Source organism: Mchenga conophoros, linkage group LG9, assembly GCF_057382185.1.
Source record: "Mchenga conophoros isolate Kocher_MC1m ecotype Shallow Benthic linkage group LG9, M_conophoros_male_GT1.1, whole genome shotgun sequence".
Classification (NCBI taxonomy): domain Eukaryota; kingdom Metazoa; phylum Chordata; class Actinopteri; order Cichliformes; family Cichlidae; genus Mchenga; species Mchenga conophoros.
Window position 1 is genome coordinate 21536877 of NC_140534.1, and position 22633 is coordinate 21559509.

Consider the following 22633-nt stretch of genomic DNA (forward strand, 5'->3'; position numbering starts at 1 on the left):
TTTTAACTTGTCGATGGAAAATGTTTTTATTCAGTAGCAGAATAAAACTTCAGAGCTCTGTCACCGTCTGGACTCTGGTCAATGAAAACAGAGTAAAGTTTCACTAGATTGCCGTCGGTATTTTCAGAGAACGAAATTTTTCAAACTAAGCTGACGTTTCAGCCTTTTTCCCCCACATGAATGCCTGCTAACAGAAATATGAAAGCAGTTTCACACAACCAGTGAGTGAAAGTTAAACCTACTGTTCCCTCCAATAAGCAGGTAACCATTGTTAAATCTGCATTATACTCAGTCAGAGAGCGTGCATGAATGGATCTGAGATAATGTAATTTACTGGTTACAAGTTTGGTTACGGCAGAATTTTTTTAGGCCTGTATTGTTTTATTTTTGGCTTTGAAAGCTAAAGGGAACTGAATTTATAGTGGATTTTGGACTCTTTCAGCTTAGTTTTTTTTTTTTTATTCATTATATGACATTTGTGTCAGGGGTGAGATTTAATAAGTTTAAAACATCTATTAAAATACAAACACTGTTTTCATAAATCTGGGGGGGCTCTGTTGACAAATTTGAATCTTGCAAAACTTTTGTGATTACAAACTAATGTTTTTGTTCTTTTCAACATCTGAATTTGGTATTAACAAAATAAAAACGCTGGCAAGCGAAGGAAGCGGTGCTCACAAGCACCAGGTTCAGATGTCAGGCGAGGGGCAACCAATCAGAAGAAAGTGGGCTTTTACTCTTTTCTGCCATAAAGACATCTGACAACCTCCCCCAGTACCCTAGATCGTCAGGGTTGACAATTCAGTATATAGATGTGGCTATCTACACATCTATCTGGAGTAATTTCCAGGTTTTTCCAAGGGTATACCTAGACCTGATGCGTAGCCAGTCATTTTGTTCTGGAAGCAGGTCAGACACCAGTTCGGGAAAGAGAAACAAGGGTGACCAGAAGAAGGTATCAGAGGGTGAAGAATTAAAATATGCAAGTCTTAAAGAGATGGCTTGTTTCGCACAGAGGATGAGCTGCATAAAGACCCAGTTTAAGATGCTTTTAAACTCATCCTCATCCTGTTTAACACAACTTTATTCTAATTGGCTGCCCCTTGCAAACTTGTGGGTGGAGCTTGTGAGATGACCATATTAGAGAGATCCTCTCCCTCACTGACCTCATGCAGAGCCAAGATTAGAAAAAAGAAAACTCTTAAATGGGATGAAAACGATTACTTGTGCATATGCCGAGCACACTGGCCCTATTTTAAATGAGCATCCACTATTGTAATAGTATACATAAGACAAAGAGGAAAGATCCACTTTAAGAACGTTTTTACACTGTTTTATTTTGTCTACAGACCTCAATCCAGAACTTTACCCCCACCACCCCAAAAAAATCATTTTATTTAAATGCTGTCCAAAACTTTTGACAGTGCAAGAACATTCCTGCAAATGGCATAACATTTTCTTTAATCACCTTTACCTGCTCTGGAATTAAGACATAAATGGCCTCTTATCACCAATATCCAACATTCATTCTTACTGTGCATTATTTCTAAGGCAACACGGAGGACCAAGCGAGCCTTTTCTGAGTCCAGCGGCTGGTGGTTGGGTCTGTTGCCAGTGTTAGCAGCAACATTGGCACATTTCTTCCCTTCAGAACAGCTTGGTTAAAAGGCAGCATGTTACACATTGAGTTTAACACACACATACACACAAAGTCAAACACACATGCACACACAGACTGCCACAAATCACACCTCTGACACAGAGGATGCGAGTAATCTTCTGATCGTCATCTGGTGTTGAACCTGATAAATCGTCCAACCCTTCATTGACTAATTTAGTTGCTTCACTTAATGAATTTAGACGGTCACACTTGTTTTAAAAAACAAAACAATAAATTAACACTCAAAGTGCCCAACATCCAGTGTAAATACCATCACCTAAAGTTTTTGGCGCCGTTGGCAGCTTCACTCAAAATTTTACATTTAAAAAAAAAAAAAAAGACTTCTGAGAAAATTTGGGCTTTTTTTCCTTCCAAAATGACACCCTGCAAAGGAATCTGCGTCTATCTGAGAAAATCACAGGATATCCGATATGTACACATATCCAAATAGAAAACTGTGTATACAGTACAGTGTGTACAAGAACATGTAAACCAAACCTTGTACGTGGTCTTGAATCAGCATTTTGTTGTGTGTTGGTTTTTTTTGTTGTTGTTTTTTTTTAAAGGAATAGGTCAAGATTTTTGGGACGTGTGCTTATTTGCTGAGTTAGACATGTGAAGCAGGAGGCAGTCAGCTTAGCTTAGCATAAGGACTGTAAGCAGGGGGAGACAGCTAGCTGTTCTCTGCCAAAAACATAAACTGTATACCGAAGATGGACACAGTCACTGTGACGTTATGTTTGCTTAATGGCCTTAAGCACTTTGGTTTTTGGGGCCAGATGTGTCAACGTGTCAGCTAATGCTCGCAAGGTTATCCAGAAAGCTCCACATACAGACTGTATGGGTGCAGTGCATAGACGGATACGCTCCGTAATCAGTGCAACATTCAGGCAGTAACTCACTACAACTGAAGCAAAAACTTATAGAATGGGCCCTACTACACAGCAGACCATAATATTTGTCAAATAGTACCAGTTGACTAGTTATTTAAATGTTGCCTCCCTGCTAGTCAGCTGCTGAAATAGCTGGTTAAACAAGCAGCTAAAGCCAGGTTTAACCACATTCTGCACCGGGGTGTGCTTGCATGAATGAAAAAAGGACCTTTTCATTAACATGGAATGTGTTTGCAGAATGTCAAATTTTTAACTTGACAAATTTAAAACGTAAGTCCCGGGGGCTGGAATCGCCCTGGCAAAGACTCCAATCTGGCCGACTGGATATCTTTAGACAATGTAAGAAATCGTGGACTTATATTGGACTGTTTTCTGTGTGTTTTACTGTTTTTCCTACTAATTAAGATCGCCTCCACAGCCACACATACTGCACCATAGTAATTGTGTACTGGATAACCAATTAAATGACAGAAAAGCTGCACCATCTACTAGAGAAGTTTCTCCTTTTTTACAGTGTGTCCACAGCAAAATTGATAAATAACATAGAGCATTTTATATGAATTAAAAATAAAAAAAAGTATGCTTCATAATTGCAGGACAGTCTGGGCAATGAGCTACCAGAACTTTTCTGTAATTTGTAACATTTATTTCTTGTAATGAAATCCCAGAATTCTTTTGTCTGCTGCAGCAGCATTTCTTTTGAGACGTAGTGTTGAAATCGCACTTCTTCTTATATTGAGATTAAATGTGTAGTTAAACTTCTTCACGCTGACACAAAGGAGATTTTCATCTGTCCGGCCCACTTAAAATGAGTTTGACATCCCTGATTTAAGGTCTGCTCAATTCTAAAGGTTTTCTGAGTTATTATTTTGCCTTTTAGAAATGATGACTAGCCAGGAACATCTCTAATAAAAGGCCCAAAACAAAAATCATCAGTCTCTTGTGGAGGTCTGCAGGTTTCAGGTTACCACTCATTCCAAAGGTAAGAACATCCTCCCACCAGCACCTTTCCTTCAGAAGTATCTTAATTTAAGCCAACTAGCGATCACAACAGAAGAGTTTGTCTTGTTTCGCTTTCCTGCTGATATTTAAACAGCTTTTTTATGATGGAGATTAAAACTGAGACCAGGCTCTTAACGTGCATTCACCTCTACTTCTGGTGGAGTGTGTGCACAGTGATAAAGATCGCTCATAATTTAAAGCAACAGATCTGTGATCCCTTTTTCATCTAACAGTCCAGACAGATGTGACCCATGCTCGGCACAGGTTAATAGATAATAAAGGAAATAGAGAAAGGTTAGCGAGGCACCTCTGTCCAGGGAAGAAGAAAATCATGTGTCATTGATTTCTGTGTGGATTAAAGTAAAAGCAAACAAACAAAAACAATCAATCAAAAGTGCTGGTGGTTGTATGTTTGTACCCTTTACTTCCATTCTTTGTACTAAACTAAGCAAACTTACTGCTGGCTGTCAATTAATAAGCACACTTCCCAAAACTATACCTTTAATTGATAAATCTTGATCAACCTGAGGGGTGTTTGTATGGCAGGAGGTTTTTCTGCAGTGGCAATCAGCTGGAGGGGAGCTCCTTTTGTGTTTCTGCAGCTTCTACAACGGGCACATTGTAGTGGCGATCATCCTCTGTGACGAGGCACACAGATTCCCAGTCGTCCCTATGGTCGTCCGGGTAGTAGGTGACAAACTCCTCTGTGTCTGCCTTGTACAGTCTGTAAACTTGAATGGTACACTGCAGGGCGTAGCCCAGCAGGAACATCTCCACCTGCCCAAGAGAGAAAACGCAAAGGGAGGGGGGAGGGGATAATTGCACAGTTACAGAGGAACTCCAGCAGACTTCTCAAACAGCTCCATGTTTGATCAGCTGCTTCAGCACAAAACATTTACGGGTGGAGTCTCTCTTTAGAAGCAGAGCTTGTAAAATCTGTTATTCAAAAAATGAAAATAACAATTAAAACGCTCAGCAGTTGAGAACTACCTCCGCCCCCGGGGTCAATGGTGCATCACTCAAAACAAGCGGAAAACAAAACAGAGCAAGCGCCGGCATGTTTTACTATTCGGCTCTCACATGACAAAAATGTTAACACACCCACCTCGTGATGTTCAGCCCGAATTGTTGTTTTTGTTACTGAGTGCGACAGATGTTTACTCAGTGGGAAAGAAAATTCCCAGCAACCTTTTACCATAAAGTTGTCAAAAACAACAGAGACGCTTCCCACCTGCTCCAGACCTGCGGTCAGGCCCACGTGGCTGAGGTGGTTGGAGAGGAAAGAGCGTGGACAGTCGGAGGAGTCCCGCGCGAACAGCAGCCAGCAGAAGAGAGGGACGTCTTCACCGCCCTGCATGCAGCTGTGCAGCTCTGCCGCTCTGCTCAGCATCAGCAGCTTGAGAGCCTCCAGCAGACCGAGCTCCTCTTCTCCACCCTGAAACACTCGCTCACAGAGCTGCTGACGCTCAGCGTCGGTGGCACAGTCCACCGCTGCCTGCCACTGGAGACAAACAAAGTGTATCAGTCACTGAAGAGGTCTAAAACAGCTGGCTATACATGAGAATTTACTGCTTTTTTCAGACATAATTTCAGGTTATGGAACTTAAAGCTCAGATAATGAGGGCAGGTTGTTGGTAGAGATGGCACGATACCACTTTTTTATGTCCGATACAGATATCATAAATTTGTATATCTGCCGATACCGATATGAATCCGATATAGTGTATTTTTTTTAATCACTAAAACTGTTTTTTTAATATCTTGCTGCACTTTGTATAGGTTCATACATTTAGAAAACAAACAAACAAAAAAAAAAACCACTAAAGCTATTCTGATAAACCTGTATGCAAAAAATACACTGCACCCAAAATATTTCATAGTTCAGCAACACTGAGCTAATAAAGTTAAACCCACACCATCCTCCCTATTCTGGTATTTTAAAGAGTACTTAGCAGAAATATTAAACAACCTAACTAATAGGGTTGCCAACAAAAAAAATAGGGAACCACCCTCCACCTCGTGATGCTTAATCGATGTAATCAACTTTAATTTAATGCACGTGTAAAAATAAATAAATAAATGCACAGAAATAAATTATTTTTCTACAATAATTAAATAGATTCAACATCTTTCTTCAACAGAATTGCAGACCGCACAGATGGTTCCCAAAGGAAAAAGTAGTATAGCTTACCAGGGTATATATTAGACTTAATAGTTACTATATACAGTAATGGACTTCTATTCATTTTACGTCGGATTAAAACTTTGGGTGTAAGATTCAGATAATTATTTAATTAAAGGTAGACATTTTAAATGAGAATAAGAAAGAAAAGTATGTCTTTGTGCCCCCTTTTCCCTGTTAATGCCCTATCGGCCCCCCTGGCTAAACTTTGCTAGATCCGCCCCTGCACAGTTACCAGCCGTCAGCTGCATAGAAAAAGATCCTGGTGTAAAAAGTAATATTAAATAAATTCTAACAACAGCTTATCAAGCTTAAACGTGCTGCTGTTCTTTAGCTGCTGGTTTCCTCTTTCTGGCGCGAAGTGGGCCAAAAACAAACAAGAGACAGGAGTGGCAACAGAAAAGCCGATCAGCTGATCATTGATCAGTTTCATGATTGAAGTAGCAACAGGAGAGGGAGGGGGAGAGAAGGCTAAAATGCTTTACAAACATTCAAAGATGAACTTACACACTTGCTTTACTTCTCTCTGGGTTAACTTTCTCGGAGATGAAATGCCGGTTTGGTAGCGACTGCCGAGAGGTCTCGCACGCCACAGCTGCTCTATCACGTGACACATACTGCCCCAACATGCTAGGGTCATGAGCTGAGTTACGCCGTGTCGCAAGCAATGACCTTTTCTACAGTCATTGGTTGCAAGTTTTGTGAGGTGCTTTTGAGATATTTAATGAATCTGATTACATTTTTTATCTCTCTCCGATATCCAATCCAGTAATTTAGGTCAGTATCGGACCGATACGTAATATCGGATCGGTCCATCCCTAGTTGTTGGGATGGGGCAGCTGTGGTTAAGGAGGTACAGGGATGTGTTTGCTAATTGGAAGGTTGGGGGTAACTAGATCCTCCAGTCAGTCGAAGTGCTGCTGGTCAGGATGCTGAACCTCAAAACTGCCAATCAGAGAGTGTGTGTAAGATGAAAATGCACTGCTCAAAAATGTTAAAGGAATACTTTGAAAACACATCAAACGTCCATGGGGAAAATCTACACTTGTACAGACTGGGTAATGTGTTAGGAAGAAAAGGATGCTATGTTGTTTGATAGAAATAAGAAGTATCAAGCTACAGAGCGCTAAGTTCAAAGAGTCCCCGAAAACTGAAGTGAAAAAATGATGTGTCAAGCTAGTCGGTTTTGCCAAAATTTCATTGCTGTAGCTTAAAATGGTACTGAGTAATTTGTGTGGCCCCCATGGGTTTGCATGCATGCCTGGGATTCTCCAAACTCTTTCACGTCTGTCACATGTGCTCAGGGTGAACCAGCACTCATCTGTGAAAAGCACAGCAGGCCAGTGTGCCAATTTTGGTATTCTATGGCCAATACCAATCGTGCTTTACGGTGCTAGGCAGTAAGCTCAGGGCCCACTAGATGATGTTGGGCCCTCATGAAGTCTGTTTCAGCCACGTGGTCAGAAACCCACATGGGTGGCCTGCTGGAGGTCATTGCTCTGGCAAGGCTAATTCTACTTGTCCTTGCATAAACAAGAAGAAACAGATCCTGCTGATGGGTTAAGGGCCTTCTACAGCCCGGTCCACCTCTCCTAGAGTAACTGTCTGTCTCATAGAATCTCTTTCATGCTCTTGACACTGTGCTGGGAGACAAAAAAAACATCCATTAAGCTAAACTGGCACCACAATGTCAATATTTTATAAAAAATAAAATAAAATAAAAATAATGATAATAAAAAAACTCTGGGGAAACAATGAAGAAGAGGACTCATCTCGAGCAGAAAACATTAGCTAAGCAAACTTCAACTCAACCAAAAAGCAATCCAACACTGGATAGCTAAAGTTTAATTAAGTTAAACTCAAATACTACATATTAATTCAGAGCACGCCAACAGCTCAGTAACATGGGTAAAAAGCATCCTCCTTGCCTCTGATTGGTGAGTGTATTGAATTTTTTTCACATTCTGTAGCTGACTGCAACTTGTGGTGACTAAATGGTTGCTCAGAGCTTGAGGGTGTTGCACACTCACGAGCATCTTTGATCACAAGCTGATTGCACCTAAAGGGAATGCAACCTTTGTGCAAACAGTCACAGTCTGACTTGGACTGACTGCAGTCGCTCTCAGAGAGATTTTTGCAGGTTTGCAAATAACTGCTTTCTAATTCATAAATGCAGGCAGATTGCCAGCATGTAGCCACCATCAGTCTGAATGAGTCTTTGTCAATGAGCAAATTGACTACTGTGTTGCACGCACTCGGTCACTTGACATATCTTGGCTGAAAACATTTATTTGTTTGCATAATGACACATTCATTTGTTTACGACGGGCCGCTGAAGGTAGAAAAAAAAAAATACAGGGCAGGTGTATTTAAATACAGCCCGTCTCTTTGTGCAAAGAGGCGGGTTCAAGCAAACCCGTCTCCTTGCACAACAGGTTTGCTTTGCCAACATTAGATGACCCAAGTAAATTTTACTTTTATAGTGGCACCAAATAACTACTCATGATTTTACCTCAGAATCAGCACATTATCATAAGCATCCAGACTTTGAAGAAACGATGTTAGGAAATGGGTCTATCCAGAAGACAACACACCGATTTAGATGAGGTGATGTTAGAGCTGGGCGATATGAGATTTTTTCATATCACGATATGTTTTTTTCATTTCAGGCGATAACGATATCTATCACGATATAAGCCAAATAACTATATTTGTAAGATTTAAATGTGCCGTTGCTCACAAGTAAAATGTGAAATAATCAGCAGCTTGTTTTTATTTAAATATTTATTTCCCATAATAAGTTCAACAGGGTAGATGTACTTAAGGAACATGAGACTTTTTCAGATAAATAAAGGCAAATATTGCAAACTACACAAAAGGCAGCCGCTAAAGCGTTTAAGTTTCAAAATAGAACAAACGAAACAGACTAAATTGTCAATTCCACTTAGAAACAAAATATTAATTCTAAAAATAAATCTTAGTTTGTTTTACAGAAGAACAGACAAAACTGACTAACTTTTGTCAATATCAAATAAACTGAGAACTAAAAGGAAATTCTCAATCTCTCCTTGTTGTATAGCTTAGCTTTTCAAACAGTTTTAACAGTTACTTTAGTCTGACAAAAGCCGAATGACGAATTAGCGCTTCCAGTCAGAGACTGAGGCTACGTCCACACGTACACGGGTATTTTTGAAAACTGAGATTTTCCGTTTCGTTTTAAAAAATAATCCCGTCCACACATAAAGGCAGAAATGAAGGAAAACGCTGCTATGAACATGCCAAAGCAGCAGGTGGCGCTAGATTCCTAACCGTGCAGAAATGTTGGCCAATCAGAAGTCTAGAAGCCTCGGTGGGAAAAAGTAAACAAAGCTGGGGCATAGAAGCAGAACAGAGTCGCATGTGTGGAGGGACAGTAACTGTGTGTATATGTAAGCATTTAAACACTGCAGAGAGTAGAATTAACAGTAACAGTATTGTAGAAATTCATTTCACCGAAACAATAACGTGGCGCACAGTGTGACGCATGCACCAGTTTATTGTATTTCCAGACTTGCTTTCGGCACAATTTACAGTGCACGCTACTCTGTTTTTTGTCAGACTTGAAATAGCCGAAATACCTTCACACTACGGAACTTCTATGGCTCTTCCGTTCGACAATCTCTCCGGCATTGGAACCATCATCTGTTTTCTCTTCGGTCACGCTCGGTTGATTTTTCTAGTCGGCACACTCATTTCCTCCATTATGCGCTGGCTCCATTACCCGCTGGCTGCTTCCCAAACAAACACACGTGTGGCTTGGCACTTGTGCTGTACGTAACAAGTCACGCGACGTGACGCTGCGGCTGTGATTGGTTCGGCTCTGCGCTACTTAATTTGGATTGGCTGACCTTTTTTTTTTTTTTTTTTTTGAGGACAAGAGCGGCGAGGTCTATCGCGATAGCTTAATTTCTCTATCGAGTAAAAGTTATATCGCGATACATATCGTTATCGTTCTATCGCCCAGCTCTAGGTGATGTCATTTGTGCATAAAGAACTACAGCACAATGGACAGAGTCAAGGATAACGCTGGACACCTTTGAGCTATTCAAATGGGATATGTGGTGCAGCGGGTCAATCCAACAGATTATTAAGCAATAAAGGGCCAAATGCTATTTGGCACATGGATTCTTGCGCTAAATTGAAACCTTATGGTATAGAGATTAATGGAAGCACTGATGGTTTCAATAATTTTTGGTATGGATGGAAGCATCAGCAACAAATTACGACCCCAAGGTTGTTGTTGCGGGGAGATTTTTTTTTGTTGTTGTAAATACACCACTTTATAGTTTTCAAAGGTGTGAAAATGACGCTTGTAGTTACTGATCTGTTCTTGACGTTGGTCCCCAGGCTGATCTGGTCAAAAAGGATCTTTTGTTGGTTATTTCCTTTATGATGATACACACTACAGAATCAGATATCACCATTTTTATCTATTGCAAAGCTGCTGTATTGAGTGTCTTTCCCCTATACACTTAAATGTACATGACACAAACTGCGCAGACTACGAGACAGACCACAGATTATACTGTCAGATACACAGCTACATCTCGTAACACAACAGAGGTATGTAAACACCAGAATTCCTCATCCTACCAGGCAGCGACTGAATATAAATTCAACACCAAGCCTCAGACTGGTAAAGTGCTTTTATCAGTTCAGTTCCTGCTATTCCTCTAAATCCCCTCAGAGCATTACCAGGCTGCTTTAATGACACACAGGAAAAAAGAAGCCACACATCCTTTAGAAAACTACCTCCCTTTAACATATGGTAGCAATCAGCCAACCCTTCATGGGTGAATATCAATACCCTCGAGTGTCCACAAATGGCATAAAAATAGCGCTGTGGTTTACGCTTGTTGTGTTTTTGAAATACTTTCTTGCTGTGTGAGAGTTTCTGTGAAGGTCTGCAGCCAGTACCGTGTTACGGAGAAGCTCCATGTAGCCTTTAAGCTGCTGGACGGCATCTCCTGTCCCATCTCTCTGCAGGCACTCTCCAGGAAATGTCCACTGACTTATCAGCCCATCCTGAGCCTCCAGTTGTTTTGGCAGCTGTAAACACAAAGAATTACGTTATGTAACATTAACAGTGTTTACAAGACGGGGCAATGATCACTTCTGCAGTAAATTTTTGGTTCTTTTCTACCAACAGCTGTATATAATTAACCATTCGATATTAGCAACGTGACTTCTCAGACCAAGGAGTTAGTGACTATGTTGTCAGCATAAAACACATTTTTTGTTTATAAAATGGACACAAGTCGCAGGAAAATTGAAAACTGTTAACTAAGATAATACATTCTTAAAGTTACGCTGTGTAAAATTTTCACTGTTGGATTAGGTATATTGCAGATTGCAGTCAACCGAGGTTTGTTTTCTTATTCCTCCCAATTCAAATTAATTCAATTTTATTTATATAGCACCAAATTACATCAACAGTGGCCTCAAGGTGCATTATTACTGTATATTACTGCTCTTATTGTATATATTGTATATCTTATTCATCTGTTCCTCTGTCTCTCCTGCTGCTTTGAGCATGTACATGACAAAAGAATTTCCCTCGGGATAAATAAAGTTATTCTTATTCTTATTAATCTTATTCTTATATTGTAAGGTGCACCCTACAATAATACATACAGACAAAAACCCAACAATCATATAACGCCCTATGAGCAAGCACTTTGGCGACAGTGGGAAGGAAAAACTCCCTTTTAACAGGAAGAAACCTCCGGCAGAACCAGGCTCAGGGTGGGGCGGCCATTTGCCGCGACCGCTTGGGGAGAGAGAAGGCACACAGAATAACTACAGTGCATACTCCTAGCTACGGTGGCTGCTGTAGGACAAATAAGTTTTAGTTAGCAAGACAGGTTAAAAAAAAAAAATTTACATAGACTGTACCCGGTAACGGGCACGGCCAGCCAGCCTGTTTCTACTAGTAAGTAAGTAAACTTTATTTATACGGCACCTTTCACAGGTCAAAAACCACAAAGTCCTTTGTAATAAAAACAGGCAAAAACAACAACAAAACACTGGATGCAGAGCCACCTTGGAGGTTTTCCCCATCTGTAGAAGGCCCTTCTCTGAAAATAAAACAGGTATGATGCTTCATGTCTTGAGTCTGAAGATCCAGGAACAAATATTAATGTCCTTTCAGGGCACACTAAGGCCTGAGACGTCTCTACTTCTCTGCTTTTGACACAATACTTATGTGGCCGGTCTCTAGCCCTTACCGTGGGTAAGAAGGAAAATGTCATACGGGAAATGCCCACTTTTATGTATTTTTTATTGATTAATTATATGTTTATGAGAACGCATCAAGTTGTTGGAAGGTGTATTTACACACAGTTCTAGTACAGTACAGTATCCTTTTTTTCTTTTAAATAACATACCTTTAACTATATGTGTGCCAGTCAAGCTTGCAGGAGTAGTCACACCCCAAAAACCCATTCTGCTGCTGCATTTTACATAATCACAATCTCAGTATTGCGCATAAGGAAACCTAGTTTTGGTCTATAGCCAATTTCCCCTTTACTTTTATGAGGGGCAAATTTGATAAGTAATTAATCTAAACTTCATCAGCAGTTAAAGTTATGTATTATTAGGACTGGCTGCTTTGAGGTACAGTCTGGAGGACTTAAGATATTTATCTAGCAAATACCATGCCATGACTAAGAACTCTGTTGCTATTCTTTGTGAGTGAAATTGTGCGGTTTATTACAAGTCTTTAGCACTAATTAGCAGGTAAGTGACATGGCAGGCAAACTACATACGCTTACCTGCCATTTCATGAGGTACAGCTGCTTGTTTAGAAAAATATCTCATCAGCCAATCACATGAAAGCAACTCAATGCACTTAGACATGATCAAGATGACCTGCTGAAGTCCAAAATAGGCATCAGAATGGGGAAGATTTAACAAACTTTGAAGGTGGCATAGTTTCTGGTAAAATGGTAAATGGCCTGTATTTATATAGCGCTTTACTAGTCCCTAAGGACCCCAAAGCACTTTACACATCCAGTCATCCACCCATTCACACACACATTCACACACTGGCGATGATGAACTCCCAACTCTTGAGCCACGATCGCCCACAGGCTGGTGTAAGTATTTCAGAAACTGATGATCTGTTGGGATTTTCTCACAGAACCATCTCTTGGATTAACAGACACTGATCGCTGGGTGAAAAATGCTTTGTTGATGTCAGAGGAAAATGGCCAGACTCCTTCGAACAGTAACTTTAATAACCACTCGTTACAAGCATGAGATGTGAAAGTGTATCTCTGAACGCACAACATGTTGAATCTCAAAGCAGCCAATAATCACCGTAATCAGCACTAACATAGTACCCCAGTCACATGGGATCCCCTGGTAAATCCTTGTGACTTCCAGGAACTGCTAAATGACTGAAATTCAGATTGTCATTTGGTTTTTATTGGGGAATAGCAATTTTTCCTTAGCAACCAATGGTTGTCATGGAGTCGCCAACCTGCGCCTGTGTGACTGAGGTTTACGGTACATGGTACTTTTCTAGTTCCTCTTTTCCACTGCTGCTGTGCCCAGTGTAAAGTCAGTTCTGCTTTGTTGCCTTTGGAGAACGGCCTCTCACACAAACAGGTCTGAACAGTTGCACAGAGCATGGCGGGTGGACAAAATGTGGAAGCTGCAATTTCTTACAGCAATTGCTGACAGCAGTGGTTTCAACTCTTGGCAATGCTGGGGCTGGTTTCAGCATGAGCTCTGAACGATAAGATGCAGAAGTGAAAATTTACCATGATGACGTCCTCATTCTGCAGCCACGCAGGCAACTGGGTGCTGTGGGACAACACTTGGAACAGCGTGGCTCTGAGGGCACAGTAGTTGTCCCCCCTGACTCTTCGTACGCTGGCAAAGCTCTGGGACATCTCCTTATAACCCTGCACCAACACACGGGGACATTAGAGGAAACATCCTAGCCATTAATGTAAAAATAAATAAATAAGAACTGGCTTTAACCTGAAATGATTCTTCTGAGAAACTTCAGGCACCAACCTTTTTAATGAGAGCGCTTTTAAGAGTATTTCCCTTCCACTCCCTCTCACTGTACAACAGAATATTCACCACCGGTGACAAACTGCATCTGTCCTCCACCTTTAAAACTGAGCGAGGGATAGCAGAGAAAGGTGAGACGATGGGCAGAACAAAAAGACTATTGTCCAGATTTCAAATGACAGACAAAAGCTGCACTTGTTGAAAATCACTGATGCAATAGAAGCGGAGGATGTACTGACGTTTTGTCTCCAGCTCGGGCTGTGACGCAGACAGCTCCTCTTCGCCTCTGTACAAATCTTCTTCACTATGATAAAACAGAAACACTTATTTTTAATCAAACAACAAGTTATTTTTGTGTATCCAAAGCCTGGTCCTGGATCTCCATATCGAGCAATTTTAAGTCAATGCCAACTGGGACAGGGACAACTTAATCTCACTAAAAATACTCACACTTCAAATGTGTAAGTCCAGATTTCATTTTTCTGTGACATTTGCAAAAAAATAAAAAATAAATAAACATAAACTTGACTATAAATAATAAACACATAATTTGTGTGTATTTTGCTACATTTTTGTCTCATAATCCCATCTGTTTCTTGGGTAAAAGTGGTTTTACCTCCTTTATTCTTTCAACAGATGCTGTGATTCAATTCAGGACTATAAAGTGAACAGAGGGGATCTTTACAGACCTGTCTTCCTTCTCTGTGGTGTCAGCCATAACATTCTTGGTTGCGCTCTCTGCCAGCTGCTCCTTTTTTCCTGTAACCTCCTCGCTTTCAGCATCTTTCACAGGTTCAGTCTCGGCCTCAGTTGGCCTCTCCTCTTTTATCTCTTCATCGTTCCGCTTGACCTTGGGGAGATCTTCATCGTTATCCTGCACTAACATTGGTTCCTGCTTGGTTTTCTCCACAGACACGACCTCCTCTGACATTGTAGGTGTATGCTCCGCATCTGACCTTTTATCTTCATCTAACGGCAAGCTGAAAAGAAAATGCATGTTTTGTGTATAAAGCCAAGTTTACCATTCATGTCTTAAACTCAAACTTGCAAATGTGCAACTTAAGTTGTATTTAGAAATGTAAAGCACACATTTAGCTGTAGGAAAACTGCAGGTATGAGGAGGGCTGACTGTCATAGAAGATGCAATGGTAAGAGTTCGCCCCCTAGTGGCCACAGTGCCACTCTGCCGCCACAAGTCCAGAGTTCACGTAAACAAATACCTTGTTTGTTTTGTTATTGCAAACTCTGAACCCACTGGCCTCTCTCTGGCGTCTGCTGGAGCTGTGGTTTCTGGCTCCTTCACTGAGCTGGCAGAGTCCTGTCCCTCACCGCTGTGGTCGAGTTCCGTGGGCTCCAATCCAGAAGACAACTGGGAGACATCATGGCTTTTTGGGTCTTCAAGACTGGGCTCCCTGCTATTTGAATCATCTGTCCCGGCACTGAGCAGATAGCAATAAGAAAGGTAAAAAAAATAAATAGACTATTGCTTGCACAAATGTAAAAGCAAGTGATTACACAACAGTCGTACATGTGTAATAATGTTCAGTAATAAAGCTATCCATAGAAGCCCTTATCACCTCATGTCATACTTGAAAAACCAAAAGTAGTAAGTCAAGGCCTATAGAGCGTTAACAGCATGGTCATAAAACGGCCCTGATCAGTGATTCTGCAACAGTTTGATGGTCTAATGCAACCACAGATCTAAAAAGAAAAAACGGAGGTTAATGATTTAAAGGGATGGTGAACTTGGGACAAGAAGCAAACAAAGAAAGAAAAGAGACACGGGATGCATGCCATGTCACATTTTAAACAGCTGTACTCCTCATTATGGTTCAACCTTTTTATCTGTGTTGGGAATAAATTGCATACTGGAAAGTGACTTATGGAGGGGACACACAATATAGGTGATGTATATACACAGGCGGGGTGTTTTTTTGGGGTTTTCATGCTTAGATATAATGTTAAAAAACAAAAAGATAACTTTTGGAAATACTTATAGATTAGATTCTGCATTGTTAAAGATAATTTCATACATACAAAAATGTATGGATCTACTCAGTATCAAACACAAGGTATCCGCATTTCACAAATTATTTAATAGCATACAAACAGATGGCAGAGGGACCTTGGCTGTCCAAATAATGATGATGGATGGTTAAAGATACTGTCACATAATAGGAAACATTAAAGAGTCATTATAAGATAGTACTAGGGCTGGGCCATATTATACCGTTCACAGTAATACCGGTATAATGTTAGGCAACGATAGGAAAATGAAATATCGCGATAGAATGGGAGTAAAACGCGCATGCGCAGTGCCTTTGTTTTCATACGCACATGGCCGATTGTTGAGTGAAACAGATGAACCAGAATTGGTTTGTAAAAATGGTGCAACTTCCGTGATGTGGAACTGGTTTGGTGTTTGTCCGTCAGATACACAACAAAGCACATTTTTTGCAGAACATGCAAGCGGCCGTTGTTATTGTCGTATTTGTCGGACTAAGATGCTCTTAAATCTGGGAGTAATCTGGGTCCTAAACTCCGTATGCTTCAGGTCAAACAACACTGCAGCATCACTTAGAGTTAAAAACTGTCTAAATTCTTTCATCTTTAATAAAACGATCAGCATTGCTGCTTTACCAGGTGTAACTATAAAGTTTAACTTCCAGGCATCCATGAAAACAAAAGTTATTATATTTAACGGAGTTAGAAGTTAGCAGGAAGCTAGCGGAAGTTAGCTCGCTAGTTTCGCTAGTTACCTAAGCATGATATAGCATGTTCTGACTGAGAGATTTCTGAAAAAAATCAAACGTACAGCTCTGCTATCACTTCCAACATAAATGAAGACAGGAAACTAAACAGCAGTGACGTTTGTAGGGTTACTGAAGTTGGGCTAGCTGGTATATAATGATGTGCTACGTGATCGCTAGCGACACAGCTATGTTAGCATAACATAAACAGTGAAGCTGGAGGACGAACACTAACACTTTTCCACTTATAAAAGTTAACGTGAAGGTTCTTCATGGTTAGAGACAAATGCAATCGCATGGCAGGATGCTGTAAACGGACCAAACTTCAGTCAGGAGAACAACTGAGATAATCCATCCACAATACGAGGTTAGTCATTAATATACTGCAACAACATGGGAATAGAGCAGCTGCCAGAGAATTCAACATTAATGAATCAATGGTACAGAAGTGGAGGAAGCAAGAAGAATGAGTTTAATAAAGTTTGATTTATCTGACTGCTTTGTTTCGCTTAATGTGCCTTATAATCCTGTGCACCTTATGGTCCGAAAAATACGTACTGCACACTGCAGTTTAATGTTGCAAAGCACCTCTTTTTAACTTCAGTGGATATTATACATGGTTATGCTCAGGATATGTCAGCCCATTTCTACTGGAAATGCCTTTTGGTTAAACTTTCAGCAAGGAATTTGCATTTGCACTGTTACATTTTTTATAAAGCTTTAATGTACATAAAAACCAGCTTCTTAAGTGAAAATAAATGGAAGGTTGTCTTTTTGCGCTAGTAATGTTGTGGAGTTGTATTTTGTCTCGCATCAATTATATCGTCGGTTATATCGTTATTGCAAATTTTCAAATATATATCGTGATAAATATTTTTGGCCATATCGCCCTGCTCTAGATAGTACAGTTTTTTTACTCCATCTAGCCTTTGTAGAACGGGTCTACTTACCAATTATTTATGTTGGAAATGTCAAGCAGAACCAGGAACCTTTATACATGCGATCTGGGACTGTAAATACGTTTCCCCATTTTGGAAAATAGAATTATAACACATAAGAATGTGCATGGTGATACCCATGTCACCAAGACTATGCCTATTGGGGGAATCGGACAATAATACCTAATATTAAAACACCAAAATACAGTGATACAGTTGGGAGTGGTCACAGATTATACAGATTATGTAATACAACTTCTGCTCCGGACATTAAAAACTGGTTGGAATTCATGCTGGAGAAAGTGTCATATGAACACCTGCTGGCCAAGCTAAATAACAATACAGAGAACTTCAAGAAATCCTGGGACTGCTCTTGTACCACCGGGACGATCAGATTCATGAATGGTATGGTAAGCGCCGACTTGGCTGCTTTACGTTTAAGATTTGTTATTCCTTTGGTTGTTATAAAACAAATAAAAACTTGAACGACAAAAAAGAAAGAAAAGAATTTAGCAGCTGTCCAAACCAGACACAGATGTGATTAGAAAATGTTACAATCCTCTAGAAACAATAAGACAGTCTTCTGTCTTTAAACCATTTTTAAGGAGGCCAAGCTGTTTCATCTGGATTATTATAATTGAGTAAACCACCAAAGTAAGACTGCAGCAAGCAGCATTGGGAGTCACAGAGTAACTCACAATACTATCACAGTACTTTGATCCCCAGTGATTCTACAATACTTTATATATTGCAAGACATATGTGTAACAATACATCAGAAGAAAAAAATACCAGCGGTTGTCTGTGCTACCCTCAGCCTCCTAGTAAATGCACCTATGGTATAAATTTGAAAAATCTGAAAAGTTGATCTCTGACTCCGATGTCCGGGATTCACACTCGTCTGAGATTTAAGTAGCATCTGTGGTATCAGTTTTGAAATACTATGTTGCCTCGTTCTCCAGTTATTGCATTCATAAACTTTCGTGTCCACACTTCACAGCTACCTGCCTGCCTGGCAGGGTGATCTCAATACCCCATCAGCTTTTCAGAGCTGAGAGGAGTAACCATCTGTTTATTCACTGTAATATATATAATGATAATATTCACTCTAAACAGTGTGTTAATTCAAGTAAAGAGCTTTGTACTTTGTCTGCCTTCTTCTTCACTACAACTCCTAATCACTTGGAGGCTGTGTTCAGGTGGTAGTACAGTACTACTAATTGGGAGGTTTGTGGACTGCATGCTAAAGTATCCTTGGGCAAAACACTCAACCACACGTTGATCCTGATACATCTTCTGGAGTGTGAATGTGCATGAATGGGTTATGAGACATGTTGTATAAACTGCTTTCTTAGTGCTCAAGTAGAAAAGGGCTATATAAAAACCAGTCACTTAGTTTACCCTCAATCGTTACCTCCAAAGGAGCAGTTCAGTTTGTCTTTCTGTTGCAGGATTACTCAAAAAGACTTTGGCGTATTTGAAAGAAAATATAAACAGAGGTGTTTTTTTGCCCCCCAACTTGGAAGCGATTAACTTTTGGAACTGATCCCAATCTCGATCCAGGGATTTCACCACTGCTAGGTGGGACAAAATTGGACACTTGACATCACAATTCATATCAAACTAAAAATTTAAAAAAGAATAAACAAACTAATCTGCTTGGTATGAGAGGAATTTACAGCATTGGCAGAGCTATATCATCTTGAACCCAGAGTCATAAAGCAGATCCTCCGGTAAGTCAAGTTGTTGACAGACGTTTAGAGCAGCTTCCTGTTTTAGCAAAACGAACTACATTTGGCAGCAATGTATCAACACCTGTATGGCAAAGGGAAGTGATACAATACACATATCAATGTGTCCAACCACTAAAAGCAAAATAAATGTTTGGTGTTGCCGAAACTTGATTAAACAACCACCACGTGTAGAAGAACGTGTCGCATTTGTGTCACAATATTTTAATTTTAGACACTGGAGCTGTTAGAAGGAGTCTTACAGTATTTGACATTATACAGGTGCTAAGATATTGTGGTACTTTTAAGTAAGGCGTTATATTTTTAATGCAGGAAATGTCATGGTAAAACGAGCACACAACAAAGAAAGAAGCGCTTTAAGAAGTTCATATTTTCTTCTAAAAGAAATACAGACAACATATGACATTGAACTGCACTGGAACTTTCTATCCAGCTCTTCAGAATAAATATTAAAATCATTATAAAAGGGAAGCTAAATTCTAAGCTTACAGGTTCATTTCATGTAACTCACCATGTCAGAGGCTCAGGTTCAGGTTCCTGCTTTCCCACAGACACAGACGACAGCTGGGCTGCCGGGGCAGCTGCAGCCAACAGCATGTTTGACACTGATGACACTTGGTGATTTTCAGAAAACTCCCCTGATGGTTTAGCTGCAGCTTCAACAGTCACTTTTTCTTCTTTGTCATGATGAGTTGTGCTCGCTGCAGTTTGCTCTACTGTTGTGTTTGCCTCAGTATGCGGAGTTTTTTCAAAGCAGACCACCTCAGGTGTCAGAGAGGTGCCATCTGGGATTTTGTATTGCGTGGGGGGGTTTTCTTCTATCTCTGGTGCTTTTAAAACCTCAGAATCCGCCTTGGCGTGCTCATCCTGGACAGACCCCAAAGCGCACTGCATTGGAAGTTGACGACTGTGAGCAGGAGATTCCTCTGTATCTTGTACTCCGGTGGCGTTTTCTTCAGACATGTTGCAGGGCGGAGGCATCTCTATTTGAATGACTTCCTGCTTCAAGGGTCCATTTTCCTGAGTGTTATTAGGCTCCTGCTCTCCGGTCTCAGGACTCATCTTCCGCTCCTCATCCCTAAGTGACAACACAGTATTCATTAGCAATGCAACAGAGCCTCGGCTACACCCTTTTCATGCCCAGAAAAACAATGTTTTGTGACCAAAGATAAGACACTGTTGAAATGTTTCAGGATTCCTTCAACCCTGTAGGTGGAGAGGAAGCAGATAACCTTTGTTCAAAACATTATCTCTTTGATTACCAGTTAGTTCATGAAATGACAAATGTTTTGACTTCCACAAACACTTTAAGACCTTTGGAAGTCCCCCTCACCCTGTTTCTGATCTCAGTACTCTGTTTTGTGCTGTCATTGGGTCACATGGTGCATCCTACACAACCCACAGGGGAAAATCTAATCATCATTTTGTTTTCACCCATTTTCCAGCATTTAATGCTGCTTTTGTGACCACAGATGCAGGTACTGTCTGCGTGTTTTAGATGCTTAAATCCAATATTACCGCAAACTCCAAAGCTTTCTTCAAGCGTTTAAAAGTCTCAGCTGAAAGTGTTCTGAGTCAGCTCTAAAATTGTTTGTGGTCTGCTGCTTATGGAGGAACCTGAGAAACGAAACACTGCTGGGAAATCCTGTGAAAGTGTGTCTGTTGTACCAGATTAGGTCACCAAGTCTTATTAGCACCCAGCACCCTTCACACACTCACTTTGAGTTTCCTTGTCTGTGTTTTCCCAGTCATCTCACCTCATGCAATCATCTCCTTCAGGACCGCAATTGCCAGCCACAGCTTTACAGCCTGTGAACTGGGTGGCCTTCGAGTCACTGGTCAGCAAACCGCTTCTTTCCTCCAAACTGCCGCAGGGACTTTCATGGCGACAACAGCACCAGTTCCCCATCTGCTCGCTCCCTCAGCCTGGGAGGTCGGACAGGCTGTAGGCTGAAGAGGCCTCTGGTCCAAAGCAACCACAAGCGACCTGGCGAGTCGCCGAAGCCTGAAGATTTCAGGACTCCATGATGACGACGGAGGGATAAGCTGCTGCTAACGCAAGGGAGAAACCATGTTTATGTCCTATAAAAAGTGTGTTGACAGCTAAAAGCACAGAATGAGTGATCAACACACTGACTGTGATCTAACACGTTACAGTTTGTTATGTAACAAGTTCCTGCTACTGTAATTACACAATGTGTTGTATTTAATAAAATACAATATTTTGGTACATGCAGATTTTGTCCATTATGAAGGATAAAGCTTTTATGTTCAACGGGGATTCATTTTCTCAAACACGATAAATATTTTGTTTTTCAAACATCCAGGAAACACAACAACACACAGATTTCTGTTGAATAAGGCAACAAAGACTTATTGTATTTACTGTAGGTGGACCTGAAAGGTCACATCCAACATGGAAAAACCCTGAGATATAACCAAACATGATTACCCACAGTATTCATGTTTACATGCATAAACTATATGGAAAAGCTCAAGACTCCTTAAATGTTGCCCAATGAGGCAAAAAAGACAGCACCCAGCCAGACTGTGATAAAAATTATTATACCCAGAATTATCCCCTGACTGATGAATTTGTTGACAGATATTATTAGGTCAATCGCAGCTATATTGTTACGTCGCATAAAGAAGTTAAAATAAATTCATCATGAGCACAAATGTCATGATGATTTTTGGCTTTTAATGATCTTTATGACTTAAAAAAATACAAACAAGAATTAGATGTACAAGTTTGAATTTATTTGGGATTTTCTTTCTTTTTTTCTTTTAAATTGGCAAGGCCAAAGCCCATTAACTTCTGGTTAATGATCATGACTGACTACAATCAGTAGTTTCTCTTTGTCATCATAAAGAGGATTTGTTTGACAGCACTCATTGAGCTGACCTATACGCTGAACAACAGGAAAGTCCAAGGAACTGAAGGTCTCTTGAAGCCATTTCTAAACAACCGCAGATTCCAAGATCATCACTTCAACCAGTTGTACATAAGTACCAGTTATTCAGATATGTCACCATTTTGCCAAGATCTGGAAGACGACCCAAACAGACTCCCTCGGATGAGGGGGAATTGATTTGGATGTTCAGGAACCACGAAGGCTCAAGCCTGTCATGAACTGGAAATTGCTGAAATACCAGCATCATTCTCCACCGTGAAGAGTTTTAAATTGCCATGGACTAAGATGTTGCCGTCCAAGAAAGAAGCTCCTGCTCCAAAATTGACACCTTCAAGCTTGAATGAAATTTGCAACTGCCACGTAGACAAGCCAAAAGCCTTCTGGATACATGTTTGATGGCCAGGCGAGCTAGGGATTGAGTATTTCTCCACAATGACAAGAGGTATGTGTGGAGGAGTAAAAGCGAAGCTTCCAGCTGT

At 40.5% G+C, this 22633-nt stretch overlaps 1 protein-coding gene across 1 annotated transcript; it reads right to left on the reverse strand.

The window, feature by feature from the left end:
- Positions 1–1310: 1310 nt before the first annotated feature.
- Positions 1311–21171, reverse strand: LOC146567221 (uncharacterized). The gene is made up of 10 exons (XM_085286915.1): positions 20997–21171; positions 19751–20317; positions 15022–15240; positions 14491–14781; positions 14041–14105; positions 13802–13908; positions 13543–13686; positions 10694–10825; positions 4787–5056; positions 1311–4332 (listed from the first exon to the last, which is right to left on the reverse strand). The coding sequence occupies exons 1-10, from the start codon at positions 21146–21148 to the stop codon at positions 4123–4125; spliced, it is 2157 nt and encodes a 718-aa protein (XP_085143041.1). The 5' UTR covers positions 21149–21171; the 3' UTR covers positions 1311–4122.
- Between the last annotated feature and the right edge of the window lie 1462 nt (positions 21172–22633).

What these genes read in the sequence shown, in the direction of transcription:
- LOC146567221 (XM_085286915.1), bottom strand. Translation starts at nt 21,148, where the DNA reads ATGGGGAACTGGTGCTGTTGTCGCCATGAAAGTCCCTGCGGCAGTTTG. An exon ending in GAAGGAGATGATTGCATGAG is followed by an intron (nt 20,318 to 20,996) that starts GTGAGATGACTG and finishes GTTGTCACTTAG; the next exon opens with GGATGAGGAGCGGAAGATGA. An exon ending in TGGAGCTTCTCCGTAACACG is followed by an intron (nt 5,057 to 10,693) that starts GTACTGGCTGCA and finishes GTTTGTCTCCAG; the next exon opens with TGGCAGGCAGCGGTGGACTG.